The sequence below is a fragment of the Taudactylus pleione genome, unplaced genomic scaffold, assembly GCF_031769625.1.
Source record: "Taudactylus pleione unplaced genomic scaffold, aTauple2 ptg000148l, whole genome shotgun sequence".
NCBI lineage: Eukaryota > Metazoa > Chordata > Amphibia > Anura > Myobatrachidae > Taudactylus > Taudactylus pleione.
Genome location: NW_028284550.1, coordinates 2,592,961 through 2,618,545, shown reverse-complemented (window position 1 = coordinate 2,618,545; position 25,585 = coordinate 2,592,961). Strand labels below are relative to the sequence as shown.

Below are 25,585 nucleotides of genomic sequence, written 5' to 3'. Positions count from 1 at the left end.
CACATACCAAGAAATAATTAAATAAAAACAAAAAATCAAGAACTGGTTGACGAAGGACCATGCCAACATGATTCCACAAACATGGCGTTGCGATATGGGTTCCAGAATATATGCCCAGAAGGACCAGATCCAGGTTTGGTAAGGGTAGCAGGAAGTAGTGAGCGTTGGAGTGCCAAAGATTATGTGAACAAACAGAAGATGGTGAGAAAAAAAAAAAAAAATTAGATGTTCGCAAACAAACACAAACACATTAGGTATAAACACTGGAGTTTTGTTCAAACTTACCTAAAAAATCTGGCCACCACATCATCGCGTATGGCCCCCCCACATACTGACCTTCGACCAACCTCGGGGGGGCCATCCTCAGGTAAGGCATCCTCTGGCTGCATTGGGACACCACTCCTTATGGCAATGTTGTGAAATATCCCACACAGGACCACAATTTTCGACACCATATCCGGCACATACATGAGCTCGCCACCAGAGCGGTGGAGGCATCTGAATCGGCCTTTTAAAAGGCCGATACAGCGCTCCACCACTTGCCTGGTGGCTGTAAGTGCGGAATTATACGCACTTTGTGGCCCTGGTGTGGGAGCCAAATAAGGAGTGAGCAGCCAGGACATGCAAGGGTATCCACTGTCTCCTGTGAACAAAAATAGACCACATCAGGAACACTGTGTATCAAGCTTAACATTGTTATGTACTAAAGGTCTCCACTTACCCAGAAGCCACGCATCACCAGCTTGTAGGTTGGTTAATTTCTGCCATATCCCTGATTGCCGGATGACGAAGGAGTCATGAGCACTTCCGGGTAATTTAGCATTCAGGGACAGGATCTGGAGGGAGGCATCACATACCACCATTACATTCAGGGAGTGATAGTGTTTACGGTTTCTAAATATTGCCTCCAGCCGTGCTGGAGGCTGAAGTGGTATGTGAGTACCATCCACAACCCCTATGATGTGTGGGAAGCCAGCTATTTGGTAAAAATTGGCCTTGGCCACACTAAGGGCACCCATATCCAAAGGCATTTTAATAAAATGATGGAGGTGCTTGAAAAGTGCCTCCATCACTGCCCTCAGGATCCGGGAAAAGGAGGATTGGGAGATGCCCGCCACTATTCCCACCGTTGTTTGAAACGATCCTGAGGCACAGAAATGTAACACCGCCATAAATTGCGTCAGTGGTGGTATTGCTGTTGGACTGTCAATTTGCCGCTCAAGATCACTTTCTATTAATGAGAGAGTGTCTATGATGATTTTGGGAGGTAGACGGTAGCGTCTTAAAACCTCATCATCGGGCATTCCAAAAAGGGTGACACGTGTTTGAAATATCTGGGGCCTTGCATGCCTACGATGCCTACGCCTGGGACGAGTTTGAGGTTGGTCGTCTTCCGGGAGCAGGGCCAGAACAATTCGCCCCAGATCTACCTGAAATTCAAAGTTTACAATGTAAGGCTTTTGAGCCACCCCAAAAGTAACAAAAAACAACTTAGCTTTCTGATACCATCCATAGCTGCTTACATGCCGGGGTATTGTCATGATACGTATAAACTGTAAAAAAGCCAAAAATGAGACATCAAAAATTTAGAGGGTGATTTTTTGTTTTTCAAATTGTTGCAAGCCAACACATAAAATAGGCGAAACACACATTTGGCCATCGATGAAAACGACATTGCACACCGTACGTCAAATAGGGTTCAAATGGACCCCAAAAATGGAAAAGGGAAAAGCAAAACTGGTTTACATGATGAATAAGCCGCCAAAAATGCGTTAATTAGTTCGCAAATGCAAGTCACTACACCAACAGTCAAAAATGCGGTAATTAATTCGCAAATGCAAGTCACTACACCAACAGTCAAAAATGCGGTAATTAATTCGCAAATGCAAGTCACTACACCAACAGTCAAAAATGCGGTAATTAATTCGCAAATGCAAGTCACTACACCAACAGTCAAAAATGCGGTAATTAATTCGCAAATGCAAGTCACTACACCAACAGTCAAAAATGCGGTAATTAATTCGCAAATGCAAGTCACTACACCAACAGTCAAAAATGCGTTAATTAGTTCGCAAATGCAAGACAAAAAATGGACTTACCCAACTCGAATATATAAGATTTCCAAAAAAAACGTCTTTGGGTCCGAAAGCCAAAAAAAACTAAAAAAGATGAAATGAGTGTTAAAAAAATTAACTAACCACAAAACAGAAGAAGACACCAATTGGCCACAAATTTGACTGCACAAAACTTACCAAATCAGGAAAGGATGTGGAAAAAAGGAAAAAAATGCGAACGGAAAAACAAAAGAACTGTAGCAAAAACAAACAAAAAACCAACTCTGCCAAATCCTCCAACCGCAAACAACCAAATCCAAACAACTTAACCGCCAACAATCCAACAACCCCACCTCGACTCCACACACACCAAGCCATAAATAGTGTTTATTTTCCCGCACAAATTAAGGATGAATCATAGGGACGCACAATCAATGATGCGGCCGCAAACAAAGGACGCATGTATAAATACGTCACGAAATCACATTGAATTTCTGGTTGATTTCATTCTGGAAGCAGAGACATGGCTTCAGACCAGGGAAACAATGGCCAAAAATCCGGCGGTAAGGCCTTCATGCATTTTGTCTCCATGATTATTTTCAAACAAATATATTGGTCAAGTTGTGAAGTGGCTAAATCTGCATATTTACCCAAATAGGTGAGGAGGATGACATGGAAGAGACTGCTGGCCCCAGTCAACCCGCCAAAGCTGCCAAAGAAAAAAGGCAGCCACATTTCACAAGCAAGGAGATGGAGGTTTTGATCCAGAAGTGCGTTGACATCCTGCCCCAGGCAGCCAGGAATATGAGCCAAAGCCAGAAGTGGAGAATGTGGGAGGAGGTCGCCGTTGCTGTCAATAGGGTGGGTGATTATGTCCGTCTAGCCCGGGATGTCAAACGGCGGAAAGTAAACACTTTCCCATCCTATAAACAAACCCCATTGTAAAAAAAAGGATAATGGGTCCAATTTCATTCCACAGATGGGCAGACTTCAAATATCGTCTCAAGCAAAAACTTGCCGACAGGGCTAGGCATGCAAGGGGGACAGGTGGGGGTCCCACCCCTGTGTCATTGGAGTTGACAGACTTAGAAGAGCTGGCACAGGGGTGTGTGCAGGCTGTGGAGGTGTTTGGCGTGTCCAACATGGATACGGACATGCCAGACTTTGCGGCTCCTCATGTTGGCCAAGGTAAGTCTTGTGATGTCACCAACTCTGAAATGCTATTGTGCCAATATGTAGATTCTAATGTGAGTCTTTTCGCAATTTTCCTAACAGAGACAGAGGCGGATGAGTCTGCTCCAGAGGGGAGCCTTGGCCGCAGAATTTTTGCTGGCTCTGCAGGGGAGGAACCAGTACATCCGGCTGAGGACCCTGCAGAAGCCAGTCCAGGGCGTGCCCCCTCGCAGGCAGTGGGCCTCCTCACAGAACTCAATTTTAGATCGGATTGCCATACGGAGATTCTGCAGAGGATGGACGCCAGTCTGATACGGGTGGCTGAGGCCCTGGAGCAAAATGCTGCGGCCAACGTGACCATTGCTCAGGCCCTGGCGGAAAATACCAGGGCCAACATCCGCATCGCCGATGCCCTGGAGCAGCTCGTTCGCCAGCACATGGTGGAGCCGACCTCCCTTCCTGCCGGAACATCCGGATCCTCCACCTCTGGCACAACATCAGCCAATCCTCCAAATGTGCCTAGCCCTGTGCCTAGTCCAGAGGCCACAACATCTGCCTCTGGACAGGCCAGCCCGATGGCATCCCGGACCCGGTCTGGCGCCCACCCTCACCCAGCCAAACGGGCGAGAAAACGGTGACAGCAATGGCGACTTTTCCCACACTCCTTCTGTGCTTGGCTCATATTCCTTTCTGGTCAAAACTTCCCTCTCCTTTCTTGTGAAATGTTTTTAAATTTTGTATTTACGCTTATGTTAGCAGTTATGGGGTTTTTTTTTTTTTAACAAATATCTTTGCCACAAAAAAAGGCAACAAAATATTAGGCCAATTTGTTTGTGTTTAAACAATAAATTAAAAACAAAAAAATGAGATTGTATTGTGACATTATTGTACAAATGGGTTACATTTAATCCTGGCCCTAAAGGCAAAAACTGACCCTCTTCAAAAAAAAAAAAGGCCTCTTTAAGGAACGTTTAAAAAATCACATAGCGATGCAAATTCCACAGTAAACCAAAAAAAAGGGGAGCTAATTAAAACATGATGACATTATTGTTACAATAGGCCATAACCAACAAATTGTGGCCAAAATAAAACCCCAAAAATGTACGCTAATTGATTGTGTAATCATGACATTAGCAGCTCTGATTTCCACCTGCGTACGCTTTTGTGCTATCCCAATAAACTGCTTTCCAAACACATACCAAGCCGGTTTTCAATCCAACACTAATTACTTTCCTGACCAGCCGCGATTAATCGCAGCACCATCGTTGAGTCCCGGGACGGAGGAGAAGGCCATCGCCAATGTGGTCGAGTAATCCTGACCCTAAGCTGTGCGAGCATTTTGAAGGGAAAGCGGATGTTCCAGTGACGTATGAGACGGTCCGAACACATTTGACGTTCGCATCTGCTAATGTATGTACGCCCCAAAAACGCCTCGCCACGCCTGCGTTTTTTCATCTCCACCCCCGTCAACACCCAAAAACGCCCTGTTCTGTCAATCACATTTGACATGTCACTTCCTGTACGCTATTTTAGGAACGAGAGAAAAAAAACTCGCAATCTGCCGTACGCACATGCGCAGTGTAACACCGACGCATGCGCGGTTAGTCAACATCGGAACGCAACGAGCGTACTGTTGTTAACGTGCGGCTCTGAATGAGGGCCTATACTCTGAGGCCTGATTTCACCAGTGGTTGCTATAGAAGTGAAACCTACATTCAGATATGAGTCATCCTACTTCCTGGCCTTCGCAGATTTTATTTCTAAAGCTGCATACACACACAACGATTTTGTTACCAACGATTTTATGAGCGATTTTTATTAACGATTGTCTGTCAGATTATCTGTCAGATTTTTTAAAGTGTAATGAACGATTTTTATGAACTACAAACGATTTTTGCATATTCCCTTAATGAAAATCGTTCAGTTGACAAGTCTGACTGAACTACAAACGTGAACGCGCATGAACGATGATCGTTCATCATTTGACTCAGAAAGTGAACGATTTTTTCAAACGATTATCGTTAAACGATAGCGTTTAACGATAATCATTCAAAAAATCGTTGTGTGTGTATGCAGCTTAAACCAACTATTGACCTGTGTTTTTGTACCCGTCCGTTTTCAGGACTGCGCTGCCAGATTCCCTCTTCTGTTTCAACACTGGCTTGTAGATGAGCTAATGTTTACAGGATGGGGAGCTAATGTTTACAGGATGGGGAGCTAATGTTTACAGGATGGTGACTGTAGATGAGCTAATGTTTACAGGATGGGGAGCTAATGTTTACAGGATGGGGAGCTAATGTTTACAGGATGGTGACTGTAGAGGAGCTAATGTTTACAGGACGGGGAGCTAATGTTTACAGGATGGTGACTGTAGATGAGCTAATGTTTACAGGACAGGGAGCTAATGTTTACAGGACGGGGAGCTAATGTTTACAGGATGGTGACTGTAGATGGGCTAATGTTACTGTATTAATGGTGCATCTGGTAACTGGATTTATGCAACATTCTAGTCCCATAGTTTGTCGACACAAGATCAGCCAAGCAACTGACTTTCTGGTTAATGTGGGATTACTGAGAGGAGTAAATAGGGCTGGTTCATAGGTGGACGCAGGAGCGGCTGCAGCTATTGGTGGTCGCCCATCTGCATCTTTATGTAAATGCTGATACAGAGTCCTTCCCTGGTGTACATCTGAGCGTGTGGTTGTGCTAGGGCTTCATAGTTTGTTGGTAATGCAGCCGAGGTAACGGGAATATGCAAATGCTAATCTCTGAAATGTACGAGCGGCGAGTCGCCCACTTTACAGCTGTGTGGTCTGTACATTTGCGATGCAGATTGTAAGCACTCCAACATCGACTTGATGTACGGTTCATATACTGTGGGGTCAGGTGTGGTATGAAAGGTCGACTGGTTCTGAATGCCGACAATAAAGTTTGACCTGGTCATTAGGTCGACCATAATTGACATTTAGGTCGACACAGTCAAAAGGTCAACTTTTAACATGTCGACACTAAAATGTAAAGTCATCATAACTTTAAAATAACACACACAGGGGTCTATTTACTAAGCCTTGGATGGAGATAAAGTAACAGCCAACCAGCTCCTAACTGCCATGGCACAGGCTGTTTGAAAAATAATGACAGGAGCTGGTTGGCTGGTACTTTATCTCCATTCAAGGCTTAGCAAATAGACCCCATGGAATTATGCAGTGAGCAGAAAAGTGGCAAACAAATCAAAACTAGAGATGTGCGCCGACCCACGTGTTTTGGTTTTGGATCTGAATCTGGTTTTGGATTTTTTTTCTTTGGTGTTTTGTTTTTAGGTTTTGGTTTTGGATCTGTATTTTTTCCAAAAAATTATATAAACAGCTAAAACCACTTAATTTGGGCCTGTTTTTTTTTTCTTACAGTATTATTAACCTTAATAACAATCATTTTCAGGCATTTCTTGGCATTTTGAACCACCTCACAATATTGATTTCACCATTTTTCACCAATACAGGCGAGCTGGCTGGCTAAAGTAAGCGACAGAGCAGCGGCACAAACGCACGGCAGAAAAAAAAATATAGGACATCTATGAAACATTGCCACACAGCAGTGGCAGACAGGATGGCAGCTTAATAAACTATAATAATGTCAGTCGGCAATGCCCCAAATTGTGCCAAATGTAAAGGAAAGAGGTGTAATATGGAATTGTCCCTCCCACCCACTCTTATGTGGGATATTAAAAAGGACATGCACAGTTTAACAAACCAAGCACTTTAGCCACTAGAAACAAAAGATCCAAACCGCCTGCGCCCTGAGACTGCTGCCCAGTACAAGCTTTAGGAGCACCACTCCTCCAGACACATATATAATCGAAAATAAGCGTTCCATAGGCGCTATCACAAATATGTAATCCTCTCCCGTTTTCTAGATGAGATGCGTCATAGATAGGGGAGATAGAACAACAAATAAGAGTCAATCCAACAAAAACGTAAGTAATAAGATAGGATAGTTCCAAGGGCACTCACCAATTGGAGGTGCCCTATATTCCTATAAAGGTTTCTTTATTTCCGTTCATCAACATCAACAAAGATATCCTCACTGCATGGGATACAAGTTTTCCCCATAGGAGATTGACTCACCTGGGACCAGGTATGGATATTCCCCAAAAGGTTTCTTTGCATCCCTTGGTACTCCACATAGAAGCCTCACGAAGTGATATAAAAGAAAGACCTTTATTCAAAGTATTCCTTCCATAAAAACATTTTATTCCAAAAAATCAAAAATCATGACTTCATCCTTAGGAAGGACCAGGAAGGTCTGAAACGCGTTGATGTTTTATGCAGTGTTGGACTTACCTTATTAATTATTGTTCTGGAGGAACCCTGATCCGGATATAAGGAGACTCCAGGCATTATAGGTGGTCCTCTGCTTTGGTTTTATATTTTATATATTTTTTTATATGATCTTTTATTTATGATTTTTCAATAAAATGTTTATGTGGTTCTTGGCCTTGCTCTCCTGTCATGTGACAGCCCTCCATATTTTCTGTGGTCTTGAAGCAGTGTCACAAGCATCAATAGTGTAGCCAAGGTGCGGTTACAAAATTTACACACGTGCAGTCGTGCGCACACAGAAAAAATTTTTACAAAAAGATACACTTTTTTTTTTTTTTTGGCCGGTCCACAACTTGGGCCCAGAGCACAGATTGATAACGACTGGAGTCGGGCAGTACTAGGTTACGTTGCCAACTTGCTAGATCTTGTGCGGCTATACCTGACACGCACAGACACTCAGACAATTATTTGAAAAAATACACTTTTTTTATTTTTTTTCCAGCTCCAGAACTTGGGCCCAGAGCACAGATTGATGGCGACTGGTTAGGCAGCACTAGGTTGCGTCGCCGACTTTCTAGATCTTGTGCGGTTAAGCCTAACACACACACAGACAAATATATATTACACACAAAAAAATATTTTTTTGGGGGGGTCCAGAACTTGGGCCCAGATGGACACAGAAGACAGCACCAGCCCAGATGGATCAGCAACAGCCCAGATGGACACAGCAGACAGCACAGTGACAGCAGTAGCACCAGCCCTGATGGATAAGCAACAGCCCAGATGGACACAGCAGACAGCACAGTGACAGCAGTAGCACCAGCCCTGATGGATAAGCAACAGCCCAGATGGACACAGCAGACAGCACAGTGACAGCAGTAGCACCAGCCCAGAATGGATCAGCACCAGCCCAGGACACAGCAGACAGAATAGCACAGCACCTCTCCCCAGTCCTACACTACCCACCCTCCTTGTTCAGTCTCCACAGCCGGAGTAAAATGGCGCCCGCCGCGTCCCTTATATATAGAGACTAAAGCTCGCGAGCCGCGAGATTTCGTCTCTATGGTTTTGCCATGATTTGAGAGATCCGAGTAAGGCGGGAACATCCAAGCTGGCTTGGATCCGACTCTGATCTACAAAATTCGGGTGGGTTCGGATCTCTGAAAACCGAACTCGCTCATCTCTAATCAAAACGATATTTTATTTTAGATTCTTCAAAGTAGTCTATCATTGCCGTGATTACAGCTTTGCAGACACTTGACATTCTCTCACCCAGCTTCATAAGGCTGACCATCTAGGATGCTTTTCCAACAGTCTTCAAGGAGTTCCCATATGTATGCTGAGCACTTGTTGGCTGCTGGTCCAACTGATTGGATTTAGGTCAAGTGACTGGAGGCCAGGTCACCTGATGCAGTGTTCCATCTTTCCCCATCTGTCACCTAGTCCTTTTTTCAAACCCATCAGTGACCCAAAAAACACCCCCAGGTTGTGTAAGAACGAAGTGCAAAGCAGATGGTAGGGTGTGTCACTACAGCATGCTGAGATAGCCATGATGATTTAGTCTGCCTTCTACTATAATACATCACCAAACCATAGCACCAGCAAAGCAACCCTATACCATCACACCACCTCCCCTATGTGTCACAGTGAGAACCACACAACCAGACATCAGTCACTCAACTTCTCTGCCTCTCCTGAAAATATGATGGTTGGGAGTTCAAATCTGACACATTTTGATTCCAAAGGACCATTTTCCACTGGTGTGATGTCCATAGTCTGTTCCTTGGCTTAAGTAAGTCTCTTCTTATTCATTCTCTACTTCAGTAGTGTTATACAGTATTTGCAGCAGTGCTAGCATGAAGGCCTGACTCAGGCGGTCTCCTGTCAGCAGTTGATGATTGGCTCGATGTGTCTGATGCTTAAACTTAGTGCAGCAGTTACTTGGCCTCTGAGGTGCTGTAAATTGCATGTAGTCATATTACTGGCGGCGGGGATGCCAGCCATCAGACCAGATGTTGGAATCTCGACTCTGGACTAAAGATAGGCGTTGAAATCCCAACGCCTATCTCCCCTGGGGAGACTTAGGGTTAGGCTATGGGAAAGGGGGTTAAGGTTAGGTACCACCTAGGGTGCAGGAAGGGGAGTTAGACACCACCAGGGGGAGGTTAGAGTTAGGCACTGGGGGGAGGTTAGGGTTAGGCACCACTAAGGGAGGGTTAGGGGGGAGGGATAGCATACTTACCACCCCTGTCGGGATCTTCATGTAGCGGGATGCCGCTGTTGGGATTTGAATTAGCGGTGTGCACACTCTGTAACGCATGCTCTGTATACATTAGGGGTGAGCACACTCTGTAACGCATGCTCTGTATACATTAGGGGTGAGCACACTCTGTAACGCATGCTCTGTATACATTAGGGGTGTGCACACTCTGTAACGCATGCTCTGTATACATTAGGGGTGTAACGCATGCTCTGTATACATTAGGGGTGTGCACACTCTGTAACGCATGCTCTGTGTACATTAGGGGTGAGCACACTCTGTAACGCATGCTCTGTGTACATTAGGGGTGAGCACACTCTGTAACGCATGTTCTGTATACATTAGGGGTGTGCACACTCTGTAACGCATGCTCTGTGTACATTAGGGGAGTGCACACTCTGTAACGCATGCTCTGTGTACATTAGGAGTGTGCACACTCTAGCGCATGCTCTGTATACATTAGGGGTGTGCACACTCTGTAACGCATGCTCTGTGTACATTAGGGGTGTGCACACTCTAGCGCATGCTCTGTATACATTAGGGGTGTGCACACTCTGTAACTCATGCTTTGTGTACATTAGGGGTGAGCACACTCTGTAGCGCATGCTCTGTGTACATTAGGGGTGTGCACACTCTGTAACACATGCTCTGTATACATTAGGGGTGTGCACACTCTGTAACGCATGCTCTGTATACATTAGGGGTGTGCACACTCTGTAACACATGCTCTGTATACATTAGGGGTGAGCACACTCTGTAATGCATGCTCTGTGTACATTAGGGGTGTGCACACTCTAGCGCATGCTCTGTATACATTAGCGGTGTGCACACTCTGTAACGCATGCTCTGTATACATTAGGGGTGAGCACACTCTGTAACGCATGCTCTGTATACATTAGGGGTGAGCACACTCTGTAACGCATGCTCTGCATACATTAGGGGTGAGCACACTCTGTAACGCATGCTCTGTATACATTAGGGGTGAGCACACTCTGCAACGCATGCTCTGTATACATTAGGGGTGAGCACACTCTGTAACACATGCTCTGTATACATTAGGGGTGAGCACACTCTGTAACGCATGCTCTGTGTACATTAGGGGTGTGCACACTCTAGCGCATGCTCTGTATACATTAGGGGTGTGCACACTCTGTAACACATGCTCTGTATACATTAGGGGTGTGCACACTGTGTAACGCATGCTCTGTATACATTAGGGGTGTGCACACTGTGTAACGCATGCTCTGTATACATTAGGGGTGAGCACACTATGTAACGCATGCTCTGTGTACATTAGGGGTGAGCACACTCTAACGCATGCTCTGTGTACATTAGGGGTGTGCACACTCTGTAACGCATGCTCTGTATACATTAGGGGTGTGCACACTCTGTAACGCATGCTCTGTATACATTAGGGGTGTGCACACTCTGTAACGCATGCTCTGTGTACATTAGGGGTGAGCACACTCTGTAGCGCATGCTCTGTGTACATTAGGGGTGTGCATACTCTGTAACGCATGCTCTGTATACATTAGGGGTGAGCACACTCTGTAACGCATGCTCTGTGTACATTAGGGGTGTGCATACTCTGTAACGCATGCTCTGTATACATTAGGGGTGTGCACACTCTGTAACGCATGCTCTGTATACATTAGGGGTGTGCACACTCTGTAACGCATGCTCTGTATACATTAGGGGTGTGCACACTCTGTAACGCATGCTCTGTGTACATTAGGGGTGAGCACACTCTGTAACGCATGCTCTGTATACATTAGGGGTGAGCACACTCTGTAACGCATGCTCTGTGTACATTAGGGGTGTGCATACTCTGTAACGCATGCTCTGTATACATTAAGGGTGTGCACACCCTGTAACGCATGCTCTGTATACATTAGCCGTGTGCACACTCTGTAATGCATGCTCTGTATACGTTTTTAGGAATTTTTCGCATATGCGCAGTTGCAAAAAATTGCACAGCTGTGTAAACTTCAGAATTGCAGGCAACTCTCAATCAGGCCCATAGGGGCCACACTTATATAGGTCTAGGCGGTATTCATCATAGAGCACTACTGTCGTCTGTAGCGGGATTCATTTAGGAAGCTGTCGTTCGCAATCCCGACCGCCGGCTTCCCGACTACACTATCCCAGCAAGGGTTAAAAGACAGGCGTCTAAAATCTAGACGCCTGTCATTTTCCCGATGCCGGGAGACCGGCGCCCGGCATCCCGATCGAAGGGATGCCAGGCGCCATGAGTGGACAGCCGCGGGGGGGGAGGGTTAGGTTTATGGCTCCTGGGGGGGACTTAGGGTTAGGCACCCCCCCTGGGAGGGTTAGGCTAGGGGGAGGGAGGGTTAGGGTTAGGCACTCCCGGGGTGGACTTAGGTTAGACAACCCCCCGGGAGGACTTAGGTGTAGGCAGCGGGGAAGGGGGGCTTAGGGTTAGGCACTTAGAGGGGGGAGGTTAGGGTTAGGCACTTGAGGGGGAGGTTAGGGTTAGGCACCCCTAAGGAGGGTTAGGGGGGTTAGTTAGTATAGTATATACTTACCTTAGGGACGATTGGGATTTCCAGCGCTGTCGGTCTTACGCTACCGGGCTCTGCTGTTTGGTCGGGCTGCCGCAGCCGGGAGTTGCACTGCCAGTCATGCGTCACCCGGCATTCCATACCGAATGCCCTGTAGCATATACATGCAGTGACATCACCAAACTACATCGCCCAGGGAGCACAGCTCTTACACTTACTAAAGAGGAGAAGCTGGTAGCAATAGGCTGGTGTTAGAGGGCGTTATACGAGGGTAGTACAATAAATAACGTAACCAGACCTCTAACTGCATGCATTTATTCAACTCGTACATATACGTCTACAATGGTATGGCCTTGGTACAGATTGTTTCCACATAGTCCACGTACTTGTCTAAACATTTGTTCTGACGGCACACCAAGGCATCTATCCCGGCATAGAAGAATCCAGTGCCAGGCACCTGGAGCCATGACTCCTTGCTGAACTGAACTTTCCTGCGGTTGCAAATCACCTTCCACCCAGCTGCTTCTTCAATGGTCCCAAGAGATGAAAATCACTTAATGCCAGGGTCAGGGCTGTAGTCAGGATGGTCCTGTACAGAGCTGTAACTCGACTTCTTGGTGCCCTCTGCCAGAGAGAGCACTGGCGCCCCCCCCCCACAATTTTTAAAATGGGTACATAGTGCACCCGAATAAGGGCCACGGCCTCATGGGGAAGGGCCAGGGAAGCGATAGTGGAGCCCAGGAGATGCTGGGTATAAAAGAAGAGGAAGCTACAAGTGAGAATGATAATAAGCAGGAAAATTGACAGGCCCGAACAGCGCCCCCTGCCCTGCAGTGCCCTGCGCCATGGCACTGGTCGTGCTACCCTAGTTACAGCCCTGGTTCTGTACCTCCCAATGGTGTCCCCATAACAACACACGTGTGCAGTTGGCTGAGGGTGACCTGCTGTTATCATGCAGCAATACGACACCTGTTCGTAACAAACCAGGTCATTTTTGATGAATTGCCCCATTGTGGAAATCAACAAGAAGCACGCCCTGGTGGTCTCAAAACACTGTCTCCATGACCACCTTTTGCTGATGGAGTTGTTTTGAATTTCTTTGAAGGTGGGGACAATGCGCGTGTCCATGTCATGGATGCTGGCCTAATCTCCAGTGTCACATGTAGCACCCACATTTCATCGCCTGTAACAATACGCTGAGTGCTTCAGAGACAATCCCATCCTATTGGTTTTGTGAACTTGTGGGAGTTGCTTCAGTACCCAACGTGAACAATATTGTGCACAGTACCCACTGAGATGTTCAGTCCATCAGCCATAACAATAACTCGAAAGTGTCTGTCCTCCTGCATCAGACCTCCAATGTGACACAAATTGTCATCTGTGGTGGACGTTATCAAAGGCAATGCACCAATCCCAAACCCTTTTCTGTGAAATGACGTGATCACTGTACACATCGACAAGTTGGGGATGAATCAGCTGCTGATGTGCCCTTTAGACATAGAAATCTGATCACACTACGCACCTCCTCAATGTGTGGACCATGTTTCCGCCAGCCCCGCCATCTTACAGCTGATGTTGGGACAGTATGACTGATACGAGGTGCACTTTAATGGCTGAGAGGGGAATCATTGGTCTATCCTCTCTGGCCCAGCTGGTTAATTATGGGGGCTGGACCCCGATAATTAACATGCTAACTCGCCGCGGATTCCGGAGCAATTCCTCATTGCTCTGGCGCGGTGACAGCTGATGCGAAAATCAGCCGTCCAGTGAGCAGCTTCACTGCTCCTTTTTGAAGCCGTGAATCTTTTCACTGCTCCTTTCGTAGCAGTGATGGAAGTAAGAATGCTCAACCTACAGGTCACGCATGCGCACAAGAGCCCCCGACGTCCGGCGGAAGGAGCCGGACAGAGGAGGAGGGATCCAAAAGGATCCCTCTTTGTGACCCGGGACTCCTTCCATTAGAGAAGGAGCGGGTACCGGGAGGATTCGCCATCTGAAGATGGTGAATGCTTCCGCAGTCAAGCTCCGAAAATATAATATTTTCAGAGCTTGATGAATTCTGTCCCCATACTAGTGTATGGGGACAGTGGCCATTCCAGAAGGGGAAGGTATTTCTGTTATCTGTGATACTAGTGTATGGGGGCAGCGGGTCACATCGGGAGAGTAAGATAAGCAGGAGATATCTGTGATACTAGTGTATGGGGACAGGGTTCCATTCCAGAAGGGGAAGGTATCTGTGATATCTCCTGCTTTACCTTCAGATTAATGTCCCGATCACTTCATTTTCACTTGCTTTTGTAAAAATTAAGTGATGATGAATGCATTACTAAATCGACTGGGGTCAATAGAACTTGCTGCAACCAAAAAACTGTATATGCGGCAAGACGCAGTAAATCAGAAAACACATTGTGCTATGGACAAGAGGTCTGTCCTAAGAGTAGAAACCACCAGGTACTGTAGAGGCTTGGCGAAGTGCCCATGGTGTAGTAATGTTAAAGTATTTTAGAATGTGTTTCAGAGCACACCATTGTAACCATTAACAGCTTGGGAACCACAAGTGCAGCAAACCCATGACTGAAGGGGCACAATGGCCATTGTAGATATACAAGCACCAGCTTAGACCTGTAGTGCCACACTTTTTGTAAAACTGATACATTACAAATCAAATCTACATACAGAGTGACTGTTCTTCACATCTCACCTGGAGCCATGCAGACATGGAGAGAGCTGTTCTTCTGATCCCCTGGGTTATGTACTATACACAGGAGCTCAGTGTCCCAGGACTCCGGCTGCAGTGACACCTGGATGGTGTCACCATTATTATACAGCTGGTACTCAGAGTCTCTGTCTCTGTATCTCCAGGTATAGGACAATGCTGATGTGTTTGTTGGGACAGAACAATGGAGAGTCATATTACACCAGTCACTGGTCCTCTTCTCCCATCCAATCCTTACAGCTGGGTGAGGAACAGGTTCTGTAATCGGAAAGGAAGCTATTAATGGCATACTTGATCAGAGGAAGTTATGGTCCAGGTGGAAGGTGCACAGGGCATAGTGGTGCAAATTGCATCATCATGCCCCCCCTACACTGCTCAATGGTGGAGCCTTAGATATAGCCAGGCACTGTGGGCATTGTGTTATCACTGGGAATCTGGGTGGCTGGTCTATTCTACTGGGGGCCCGGGAGAGTTGCCTGACCTACTTTCTAAAGTAAAATGTTAATGGTCATCTACAATATAACCCTAAAATGCATGATATAAAAGTGAAGAATTGCCCATATGCAGGGCCGGCTCGAGGCACGTTCGACCAGTGCGGTCGAACAGGAGCGCTACCCCATAGAGGGGGCAACCCTCCCAACAATTCCTGCTTTCAGCGGGACAGTCCAGCTTTTTGGGCACTGCCCTGCTGTTCCACCCACTGGTGGTCGGGAGGTTGGGCACGTAGACCGCCGCAGCAGTGCTGGACCCCGGAGAAGAGAATGGATGCCGCGCGCTTTCAGTGCAGGGAGAGGGCTGGGGGCTGCCCAGCTACTGACGGAGTGCTGGGCTCTCCCCCTGCCTGACGTTAAACAGGAGGCCTGCCATACGGAAACGTCCACAAACAGCATTTAGGGGTGTGGTCTATGGTAATTAAGCCCCACCCACATGTAACGAGCGCCTCACTCCCGTTCTGCACAGGGCACGGCTCCTTCTGGAGCCTGCCCTGTCCATATGGATATGATAAATCATTTGCAATAAAAAGTGACTGTGTGTGTCTGCGGGACCAATTTCTCCGATGTTGACTTCCAGAAGAAAAGGCCCAAGGGGACTTTCCCAGAGGGTGACTAATTGTATATTTTATAAATGAGCTTCTGAAAAAATTATCCCAAGGTCATTTCAGAAGTTTATCAGAACTGAAAATGTTTCATATAAAAGTTCCCGTCAGTAACGCTTTCCTGCTCTCCCAGAAGGAGACTCCTGAATCTCAGGAAGTCCTCCCAGTGGCCCGGAAGACCAGAAAGCCCTTGTGCATTTCTCCCACTTCCCTTGAGAAGTTGGAGGCGTCTTTATAATGCAATTGGTTGATTATAGCCGCTCCCCGTTCATAATACAATCTGCAATGCAATAAGGACGGTTCTAAGATCAGCAAAAAAATATGGTGAGACCTGTGTGATGGCCGGGATCCGGTCTAAAGATCTACAGTAAAAAGGTAGACAATGTCTAGATAGACACCAGATGTTAGACAGTAAATAGGTTGATGGGGACAAAAGGTCGACACACTAACTAAAGGTCAACATGAAAAAGGTAGGCACTTACCCCGATTGTTAGTGTTAGGCACCAGGAGGGAGGGTTAGGCACTAGAAGGCACGGTTAGGGTCAGGCACCTACCACGATGGTTAGGGTATGGCACCAGTATGTGGTTTAGGGTGAAGATTGTTTTTTTGTTTTCAAAAAACAATGTGTTGACCATTTTTGTGTCTACCTTTCTCATGTCGACCTTTTGACCATGTTGACCATTTGTATATGTCGACCTTCTTACATGTCAACCTTTAGTTTGTGGACCTTTTGTCCCTGTTGGCCTATTGACTGTCTAACATCTGGTGTCTATCTAGACCAGGGGTTCCCAACCACTGTCCTCAAGGCACACTAACAGTCCAGGTTTTAAGGATAGCCATAGCTGAGCACAGGTGACTTAATTAGTACCTTAGTTATTTTGATGTAACCATCTGTGCTTAAGCATGGATATCACTAAAACCAGGACTGTTAGTGTGCCTTGAGGACCGAGGTTGGGAATCACTGATCTAGACATTGTCTACCTTTTTTACAGTAGATATTTCAATCCACACCCGTGATGGCCACATAAGAAATTTAATACTGGCCAAACCGTGCAGCATCTTTCCTGTTCTTTGTACAGAAGTGCTGCTACACTGTGGAGTTTGGGGTGTGTGTATATAATAATTTCTGTGCAGTGCTTTTTTTCATATACAGGTTGAGTCTCCCATATCCAAATATTCCGAAATACGGAATTTTTTGAGCATGACTGAGATAGTAAAACCTATAGTATAAAATAACCTTCAGGCTGTGTGTATAAGGTGTATATGAAACATAAATAAATTTCATGTATGTACACAAACTTTGAGCCACAAAATTATTGCAACTATTGTACAAAATTACTTGCAGACTGTGTATAAGGTGTATATAACATATAAATGCATTCTATGTTTGGATTTGGGTCCCATTCCCAAGATATTTCATTATTTTATGCAAATATTCCAAAATACGGAATATTCCGATATCCAAAATACCCCTGGTCCCAAGCATTTTGGATATGGGAGACTCAACCTGTACCTAACACTATCTAGATACTGATTGTATTTTAGAAGCTTGTGTAGAGGACTTCTGCATGCTCACATACCGTACACGCTGAGATTAAACGATGCTGTGAATAATTGTTTGCTGGTAAGTATGATCTCCGCAGTGTACACTCCACTATCCATCGTGCTTAGTTGTGTGATTACCAACGTTTCTCCATTATTAAGTCTCTGAATCCGGTTGTTAAATTGGGGATGGTACATCGTCCAAATTCTGTTTGTAACTTCCGCCACTTTAACAGTTCTTCCATTGGTTGAAAATTGCCACATTATCTCTTCTATAGGAAGCAGGAGATGCAGGTAGTTGGACAGCTGGACAGACTGGTTTATAAGGCCGGTCACTTGCATAGGAGCGCCATCTCCGGCTGCAGGAAACGGGACAATACCAATCAATTTAATTACCAAACCAATGGTCTAAAATATATTCTGCAGACGCGTTTCACAGAAGTGTGACCCCATTTCCCTAATACAGACGTTTCCAAACTCCACCATTTCCCTCCAGATTTTAAGGATCTGCATGCTTGAGCACTGGTGACTAAATTAGTACCTCAGTCAGTTTGATTTAACTATCTGGGCTCAAGCAAGGATATCCTTAAAACCTGGACTGTAATAGGGCACAGATTCCCAAACTCTGTTAACACTAGATAGTTCTTAAATATATCTCATACAGATTATTTAGATCAGTCGGTCACTATACGATAGCTGAGGTTTTGTTGAAAGTGTCTGCAACTTCTGGAACAAAATTTTGGGTGGAGATCTAAACTGTGCAATTGGGAAACAACATATTTTCATGTGCGGTGTGTAAACCATTTAAATTGCTAAACATTAAATGGTAAATCCGAGCGGAAGAAGGAAAACTGCCTGGGTGATGTATTAAGCATTTATTATTCCAAAAAGAAAAAAAAAAGACCTGGGGCAGAAGTATTAAGCAAGGTAATGAGCCGAGAACTGGATAAGTGCATTCTACAAGTGCCAACATTTAAGAACACCCATGGGCTATAAGTGCCATAAGTGGTCAACTATATTTTAACATATTTACTTCCTGCCCAAATACCATGGTGCCACGAGTGGCCCAGTGCTGCCTTGTACTCTCTAAATCCAATAGCCTAATAACTTTTTTGCCCCTCCAAAGCAGGGCTCTTATATGATTTAAAGCCGGATGTTTTGCATCCAGTTATACCATGTCCCCTACAGGGAATCTGTATGAAATCCTGGCAGTCTGGATGCCTGCTGTCAATATACTGACACTGGCATCCCAATGCTCAGGATCCTGACAGGGGTCCGGTAAGTATGGGAACCCTCCCCCCTTCTCCCCCTAACACTCTGTTCCTGCATCCTAACCCACCCCCTTGGTGCCTAACCTTAACCCACCCTCCCCTAGCCTAGCCCTATCCCCCCCCGTGAAACTTAAACCTAGCCCTCACCCCACCTCCACCCCACAGCTAAGACCTAACCATCCCCACTATACTTATGATCGGCATGCCAACTACTGTCTGTATTACGGTGCCGGTCTTTTGGCCAGGTAGTGGCATTCCGGCACCGGGATTTCGTCAGCCGGGATGCCGGCTGAAGGTATGATAACTACATCCCTCCTACAGAGTAGGAAATTGCTGCTTGGAGAATAAGATTTGTTTTCCAATTTCCTAGCAGTGTGGTCTGACACTTGTTAATGATTTTGAAGCACACTTGCTGCACCTACGCCCCCTGAACCCTGGAGGGAACAGCCAAAACGTCCGCAAGTACCGGTATGTTTAAAAAAAATAAAATTTAATTCTATTAAAAAATCTTTTATTTTGTACATGTTTTGTTTCTAAATGACGGCATACTTTTTGTCAGCTGCAAGCTGCCGTGTGGGTGCTAAAGTTCCTTTACAAACTATACTCTGAGGCCTGATTTCACCAGTGATTGCTATAGAAGTGAAACCTACATTCAGATATGAGTCATCCTACTTCCTTGCTTTCGCAGTTTTTATTTCTAAAGCTGCATACACACACAACGATTTTGTTACCAACGATTTTCTGAACGATTTTTATGAACGATTGTCTGTCAGATTATCTGTCAGATTTTTTAAAGTGTAATGAACGATTTTTATGAACTACAAACGATTTTTGCATATTCCCTTAATGAAAATCGTTCAGTTGACAAGTCTGACTGAACTACAAACGTGAATGCGCATGAACGATGATCGTTCATCATTTGACTCAGAAAGTGAACGATTTTTTCAAACGATTATCGTTAAACGATATCGTTTAACGATAATCGTTCAAAAAATCGTTGTGTGTATGCAGCTTAAACCAACTATTGACCTGTGTTTTTGTACCTGTCCGTTTTCAGAACTGCGCTGCCAGATTCCCTCTTCAATTTCAAGACTGGCTGTAGATGAGCTAATGTTTACAGGATGGGGAGCTAATGTTTACAGGATGGAGACTGTAGATGAGCTAATGTTTACAGGATGGTGAGCTAATGTTTACAGGATGGGGAGCTAATGTTTACAGGATGGTGAGCTAATGTTTACAGGATGGGGAGCTAATGTTTACAGGATGGTGACTGTAGAGGAGCTAATGTTTACAGGACGGGGAGCTAATGTTTACAGGATGGTGACTATAGATGAGCTAATGTTTACAGGACGGGGAGCTAATGTTTACAAAACGGGGAGCTAATGTTTACAGGATGGTGACTGTAGATGGGCTAATGTTACTGTATTAATGGCGCATCTGGTAACTGGATTTATGCAACATTCTAGTCCCATAGTTTGTCGACACAAGATCAGCCAAGCAACTGACTTTCTGGTTAATGTGGGATTACTGAGAGGAGTAAATAGGGCTGGTTCATAGGTGGACGCAGGAGCGGCTGCATCTATTGGTGGTCGCCCGTCTGCGTCTTTATATAAATACTGATACAGAGTCCTTCCCTGGTGTACATCTGAGCGTGTGGTTGTGCAAGGGCTTCATAGTTTGTTGGTAATGCAGCCGATGTAGCGGGAACATGCAAATGCTAATCTCTGAAATGTACGAGCGGCGAGTCGCCCACTTTACAGCTGCGTGGTCTGTACATTTGCAATGCAGATTGTAAGCACTCCAACATCGACTTGATGTACGGTGTATTTACTGTGGGATCGGGTGTGGTACGAAAGGTCGACTGGTTCTGAATGCCGACAATAAAAAGTTTGACCTGGTCATTAGGTCGACCATAATTGTGCACACATTTAGGTCGACACAGTCAAAAGGTCAACTTTTAACATGTCCACACTAAAATGTAAAGTCATCACCTTAAAATAACACACACGGGGGTCTATTTACTAAACCTTAAATGGAGATAAAGTACCATCCAACCAGCTCCTAACTGCCATGTCACAGGCTATTTTTGAAAAATGACAGGAGCTGGTTGGCTGGTACTTTATCTCCACCTAAGGCTTAGCAAATAGACCCCATGGAATTATGCAGTGAGCAGAAAAATGGTAAACAAATAAAAACTATATTTTATTTTAGATTCTTCAAAGTAGTCTATCTTTGCCGTGATTACAGCTTTGCAGACACTTGGCATTCTCACCCAGCTTCATAAGGCCGCCACCTAGGATGCTTTTCCAACAGTCTTGAAGGAGTTTCCATATATGCTGGGCACTTGTTGGCTGCTGGTCCAACTGAACCCAAACCATCTCTATTGGATTTAGTCAAGTGACTGGAGGCCAGGTCACCTGATGCAGTGCTCCATCTTTACCCGTCTTTGTCACATAGTTCTTACACAGCCTGGGGGTGTTTTTTGGGTCACTGCTGGGTTTGAAAAAAGGACTAAGTGCAACCCAGATGGTAGGGTGTGTCACTGCCGATTGCTGAGATAGCCATGATGATTTAGTCTGCCTTCTACTATAATACATCACCAAACCGTAGCACCAGGAAAGCAACCCTATACCATCACACCACCTCCCCTATGCGTCACAGTGAGAACTGCACAACCACACATCCAGACACTCAACTTCTCTGCCTCTCCTGAAAATATGATGGTTGGGTTGCAGAGTTCAAATCTGACACATTTTGATTCCAAAGGACATTTTTCCACTGGTGTGATGTCCATAGTCTGTTCCTTGGCTTAAGTAAGTCTCTTCTTATTCATTCTCTACTTGCAGCAGTGCTAGCATGAAGGCCTGACTCAGGCGGTCTCCTGTCAGCAGTTGATGATTGGCTCGATGTGTCTGATGCTTAAACTTAGTGCAGCAGTTACTTGGCCTCTGAGGTACTCTAAATTGTATGTAGTCATATTACTGGCGGCGGGGATGCCGGCCTTCAGACCAGACGTTGGAAGCCCGGCCCGGGACTAAAGATAGGCGTTGAAATCCTTACGCCTACCTTTAGCCTGATGCTGAAATCCTGACAACCGGCATCCCAAACGAAGGTAAGCAGGGCTTCTTAGCTCTTAGGGGGGATAAGTTTAGGCACACTCGGGGGAGACTTAAGGTTAGCCTACGGGAAAGAGGGGTTAGGTTACCAGAAGGGGGGTTAGGGTTAGGCACCACCGGGGGGAGGTTGGAGTTAGGCACTGGGGGGAGGTTAGGGTTAGGCACCACTAAGGGAGGGTTAAGGGGGAGGGATAGCATACTTACCACCCCTGTCGGGATCTTCATGTAGCGTGATGCCGCTGTTGGGATTTGAACCGGCAGCTACTGAGCCGCCGATATTTCATACCCAACCCGCTGTAAATAGGTGGTTTCTAAGGCCGGTGACTCCAATGTTCTTCTTCTACGACACAGAGGACTCTTGGCTCGCCTGTCCTATAACAATCCTCATAAGTGCCGCCTCCATCATAGCGCCTTATGGCTTTCTAGCTTCACTTGAGGACATTTTCAAAGTTGTTATATACAGTATTCAAATATAGTTTTCAAATGCAACAAGCGTCTCCTCTTGGTCTGCTCCATTCATATTTTCCCTCCTCTCTAACGATTAGAACTTTATGCTGGTGGGAGTCCTGCCTCCTCCTCTCAGTACCCCCGATGTTCGAATTCTAGGGAAAATTCAGTGAAATGCTGCTCTGGCTGCACCATTTTTAAGAAGCCCTGTATGGCTGGTGCCAATTTACATACATGCATTGGGTTCAGTGCTAATATGGCAAAGTAAACACAGGAGAAGCAATCAGGGGAATGAAACAAGGAGACACTGAAATGACAGAGAAATGATTCTCTTACATCCTGCAGTCAGAGAGACTATAGCGGCATAAAGGGAAGACTGACCTATAACTAGCAAAACGCAGACACTGTAAGTATTATATTCCAGGCTTCCCTGAAGTGGAAATGCACCAGAGACCGTGTTACTATATTGCTACAGTATATCGTGTAAAATGAACACAGTATTTCAGTTTCATCTCACATTTTGGTCTTTCTCTGTACTTCAGCGTCTCTCCCTGATGCTCAGTTTTACTTCCTTTCAAGAGATATAATTGTTGATATATTTAGCACGCATCTCCATTTGCTCCCCTGGTACACAGACAATGAAAATTCCCTATTATCCTTGGCGCCATGCATTTAGTGATTTATATTCACTATACTTAAATAGGCAGTGCAGATAGTATAACCTGTTCCTAAAATGTGGTTTAAAAGGCCGCTATCAGTACTGTTATATTCTTTGCTGGTCTTAGTACCGGAAAATCACCAGGCATAATATTCAGTATGTATCATAGCTATGCTTGGATATAATGTTTGCAATAAATGTTAGCAAAGCAGTTGACACACAATTGTCATCGCTTTATAGCCTATCAGTGATTACAGCAAATCCTCTCTTCTACAGATGTGCGTTATTTTCAAAATTGATTCTGATAAATATTTCCCTAGTTCCTGAATGGTCTCAGAAATTGTGCGTGTTTCACTGCATGGATTCTTACACCATGTCAGTGTTACCCCGACCGTATTCACTAAGAATGAACGGACCATCGTCCTCTAATCTCTATCCAATCTGCAAAATGTAAAGGTGCCCACACACATAGCGATATTTTACCCGATCTGGCCGATTTCGACACATTGGAACGACAGATCGTGTAAAATATGCCGAAATTGTGAGTCCCCACTCCCGATCACGATGCGATGCGCTTCCCCGCTGGTTGCACATCGCATCGTCAGATCTGCCGTGCTGTAGGGCAGATCTGACAATCTAGGATACAATACACAGTGAAAAGTCTGGATGCAGGAGAGATCGTTTGAAGATTGGACACCAAATTGTGTGCAGAGCTGCCGGGGAGAGTTTCAAGGGAAATCTTAAACATCGGCTGATCGTGGGCAGATCGGTATGTGTGTGGGCACCTTAAGTGTACAAATACAATGCACAGTGGTATTCTGTGTTGTATTCATGTGAAACTTAACACCTCTGTAATACTTTTCTGTAATTTCACTTACTTGATGCTAAACACAGTCTACTGCTTCCGGTCTGCTAAGTTATAGTTAGATCGAATCCAGATGCCAAATAATCATTTGCCTCAACGGTCAGGTTGGCGGAGGGTACTTTGTGAATACTTTTATATTGACATCCACTAGAAGACAGGCAAAAGACTGCACGATTACGACATTGTAATCGTGCAGTCGTTTGTCAGTCTGTGATGAGCCTGCACTGACCGAGCAGTCATTCAGTGCAGGCTCATCAATCATCTGCAAACACTGCTCAACCTGATGTTATCGTCTGGTTGTCCAGCATGTTTGCCTGATGATAGATGCCTAAACGACCAGCGGGCACGCGCATCGCTGGTCGTTTTAGACATTTTAGAGAACTATTGCAAATGATTAATGAACGATAATGATAACGTAATCGTTCAATTTAATCGCCTAGTGGATGGGCACCTTAAGACTTGCATCTAATAAGCAGAAAATGTGGGATGTTGTTGTGCCGTTGGTCAGTACTGAAATATAGGGACGTTTCCGGAGCACCACAAAATGGCTGCAATGTCAGCAAAGGCATTAGGAACAGGTTTGATCTAAGTACATATGATCTAGTGATTCTAATTACACTGCCAAGTGCCGAGAATATTTACACTGTAGCTTCACTCACCTGAAACCAGGAGACATGTTGACACCGTGATAAAGATCAGCCCTGGGGTCCTGTCCAGCATCTTTTCAGCACAACAAGAACTCTTACAATGCAGTGGAACTTCCCCTCAAGGTGCAGGAAACATCAGACCTGCCCACTGCTTAAACCACATGATGGTTAATGGACGCTATCAACACACCAGTTTCATTTCCCACAACCTATTTCTATTTGTGCAGTACAATATGATCCAGAGGCGTATCTATAATGGGTGCAGGGTGTACGTGGCACATGGGCCTGGGTCCAGGGGGGCCCCGCACCACACACCCTACACCCATAGTAATACTTACCTCTCCAGAGTCCCACGTCAGCGCAGGGGTCCGGCGCTGTAAAAATGATTGGAGAATGGCCGCCGTGGCCATTTTCCCGACGTATGCACAGTACAGGGAAAATGTCCGCCGTGGCCATTTTCCCGGTGACCTGCGCATACTCTATAGACTCTGGGCACACCCTAGTGCCCAGAGTCTATAACTCTGGCGCTGGCCGCACACAGCTCAGTGCGCTGCCCGCCGCCGGACAGAGAGGAGGGGGCCTGTGTCGGAGACTGCACACAGGCCCCCTCCTCTCTAGAAACGCCCCTGATATGATCAATATCATTATTTCTTCCTACTTCATGGCAGCCATTGCTCTGAGATAACATCCCTTTCCCCTAGTATTAGGCAGGAAGTTTTTTCCCTGTAGTGTCCGTCCACTCCGGGTATATAGACTCCCCATCCCCCCCCACCATCATTCCTCAGTCTTTTTTCTTTCCTGTCTCCTAGCTAGAGTGTAGGAATTTTTATTTCGTTCTAAGGGACTCTTACTCTAATTTTATTCCCAATAAATGCGCCTCTGGTAGCCGCGATCTGGA

General features: G+C 45.6%; 1 protein-coding gene across 1 annotated transcript in view; it reads right to left on the bottom strand.

The window, feature by feature from the left end:
- Positions 1-24,760, bottom strand: part of LOC148522293 (T-lymphocyte surface antigen Ly-9-like) — a 66,408-nt gene extending 41,648 nt beyond the window's left edge. Inside the window, exons 1-4 of the mRNA XM_088474156.1 lie at positions 24,700-24,760; positions 17,722-18,042; positions 15,030-15,302; positions 12,689-12,853 (exon numbers count right to left, since the gene is read on the bottom strand). Coding sequence (XP_088330282.1) covers positions 12,689-12,853; positions 15,030-15,302; positions 17,722-18,042; positions 24,700-24,760 — 820 coding nt within the window. The remainder of the gene's footprint in view (positions 1-12,688; positions 12,854-15,029; positions 15,303-17,721; positions 18,043-24,699) is intronic.
- Positions 24,761-25,585: the final 825 nt, after the last annotated feature.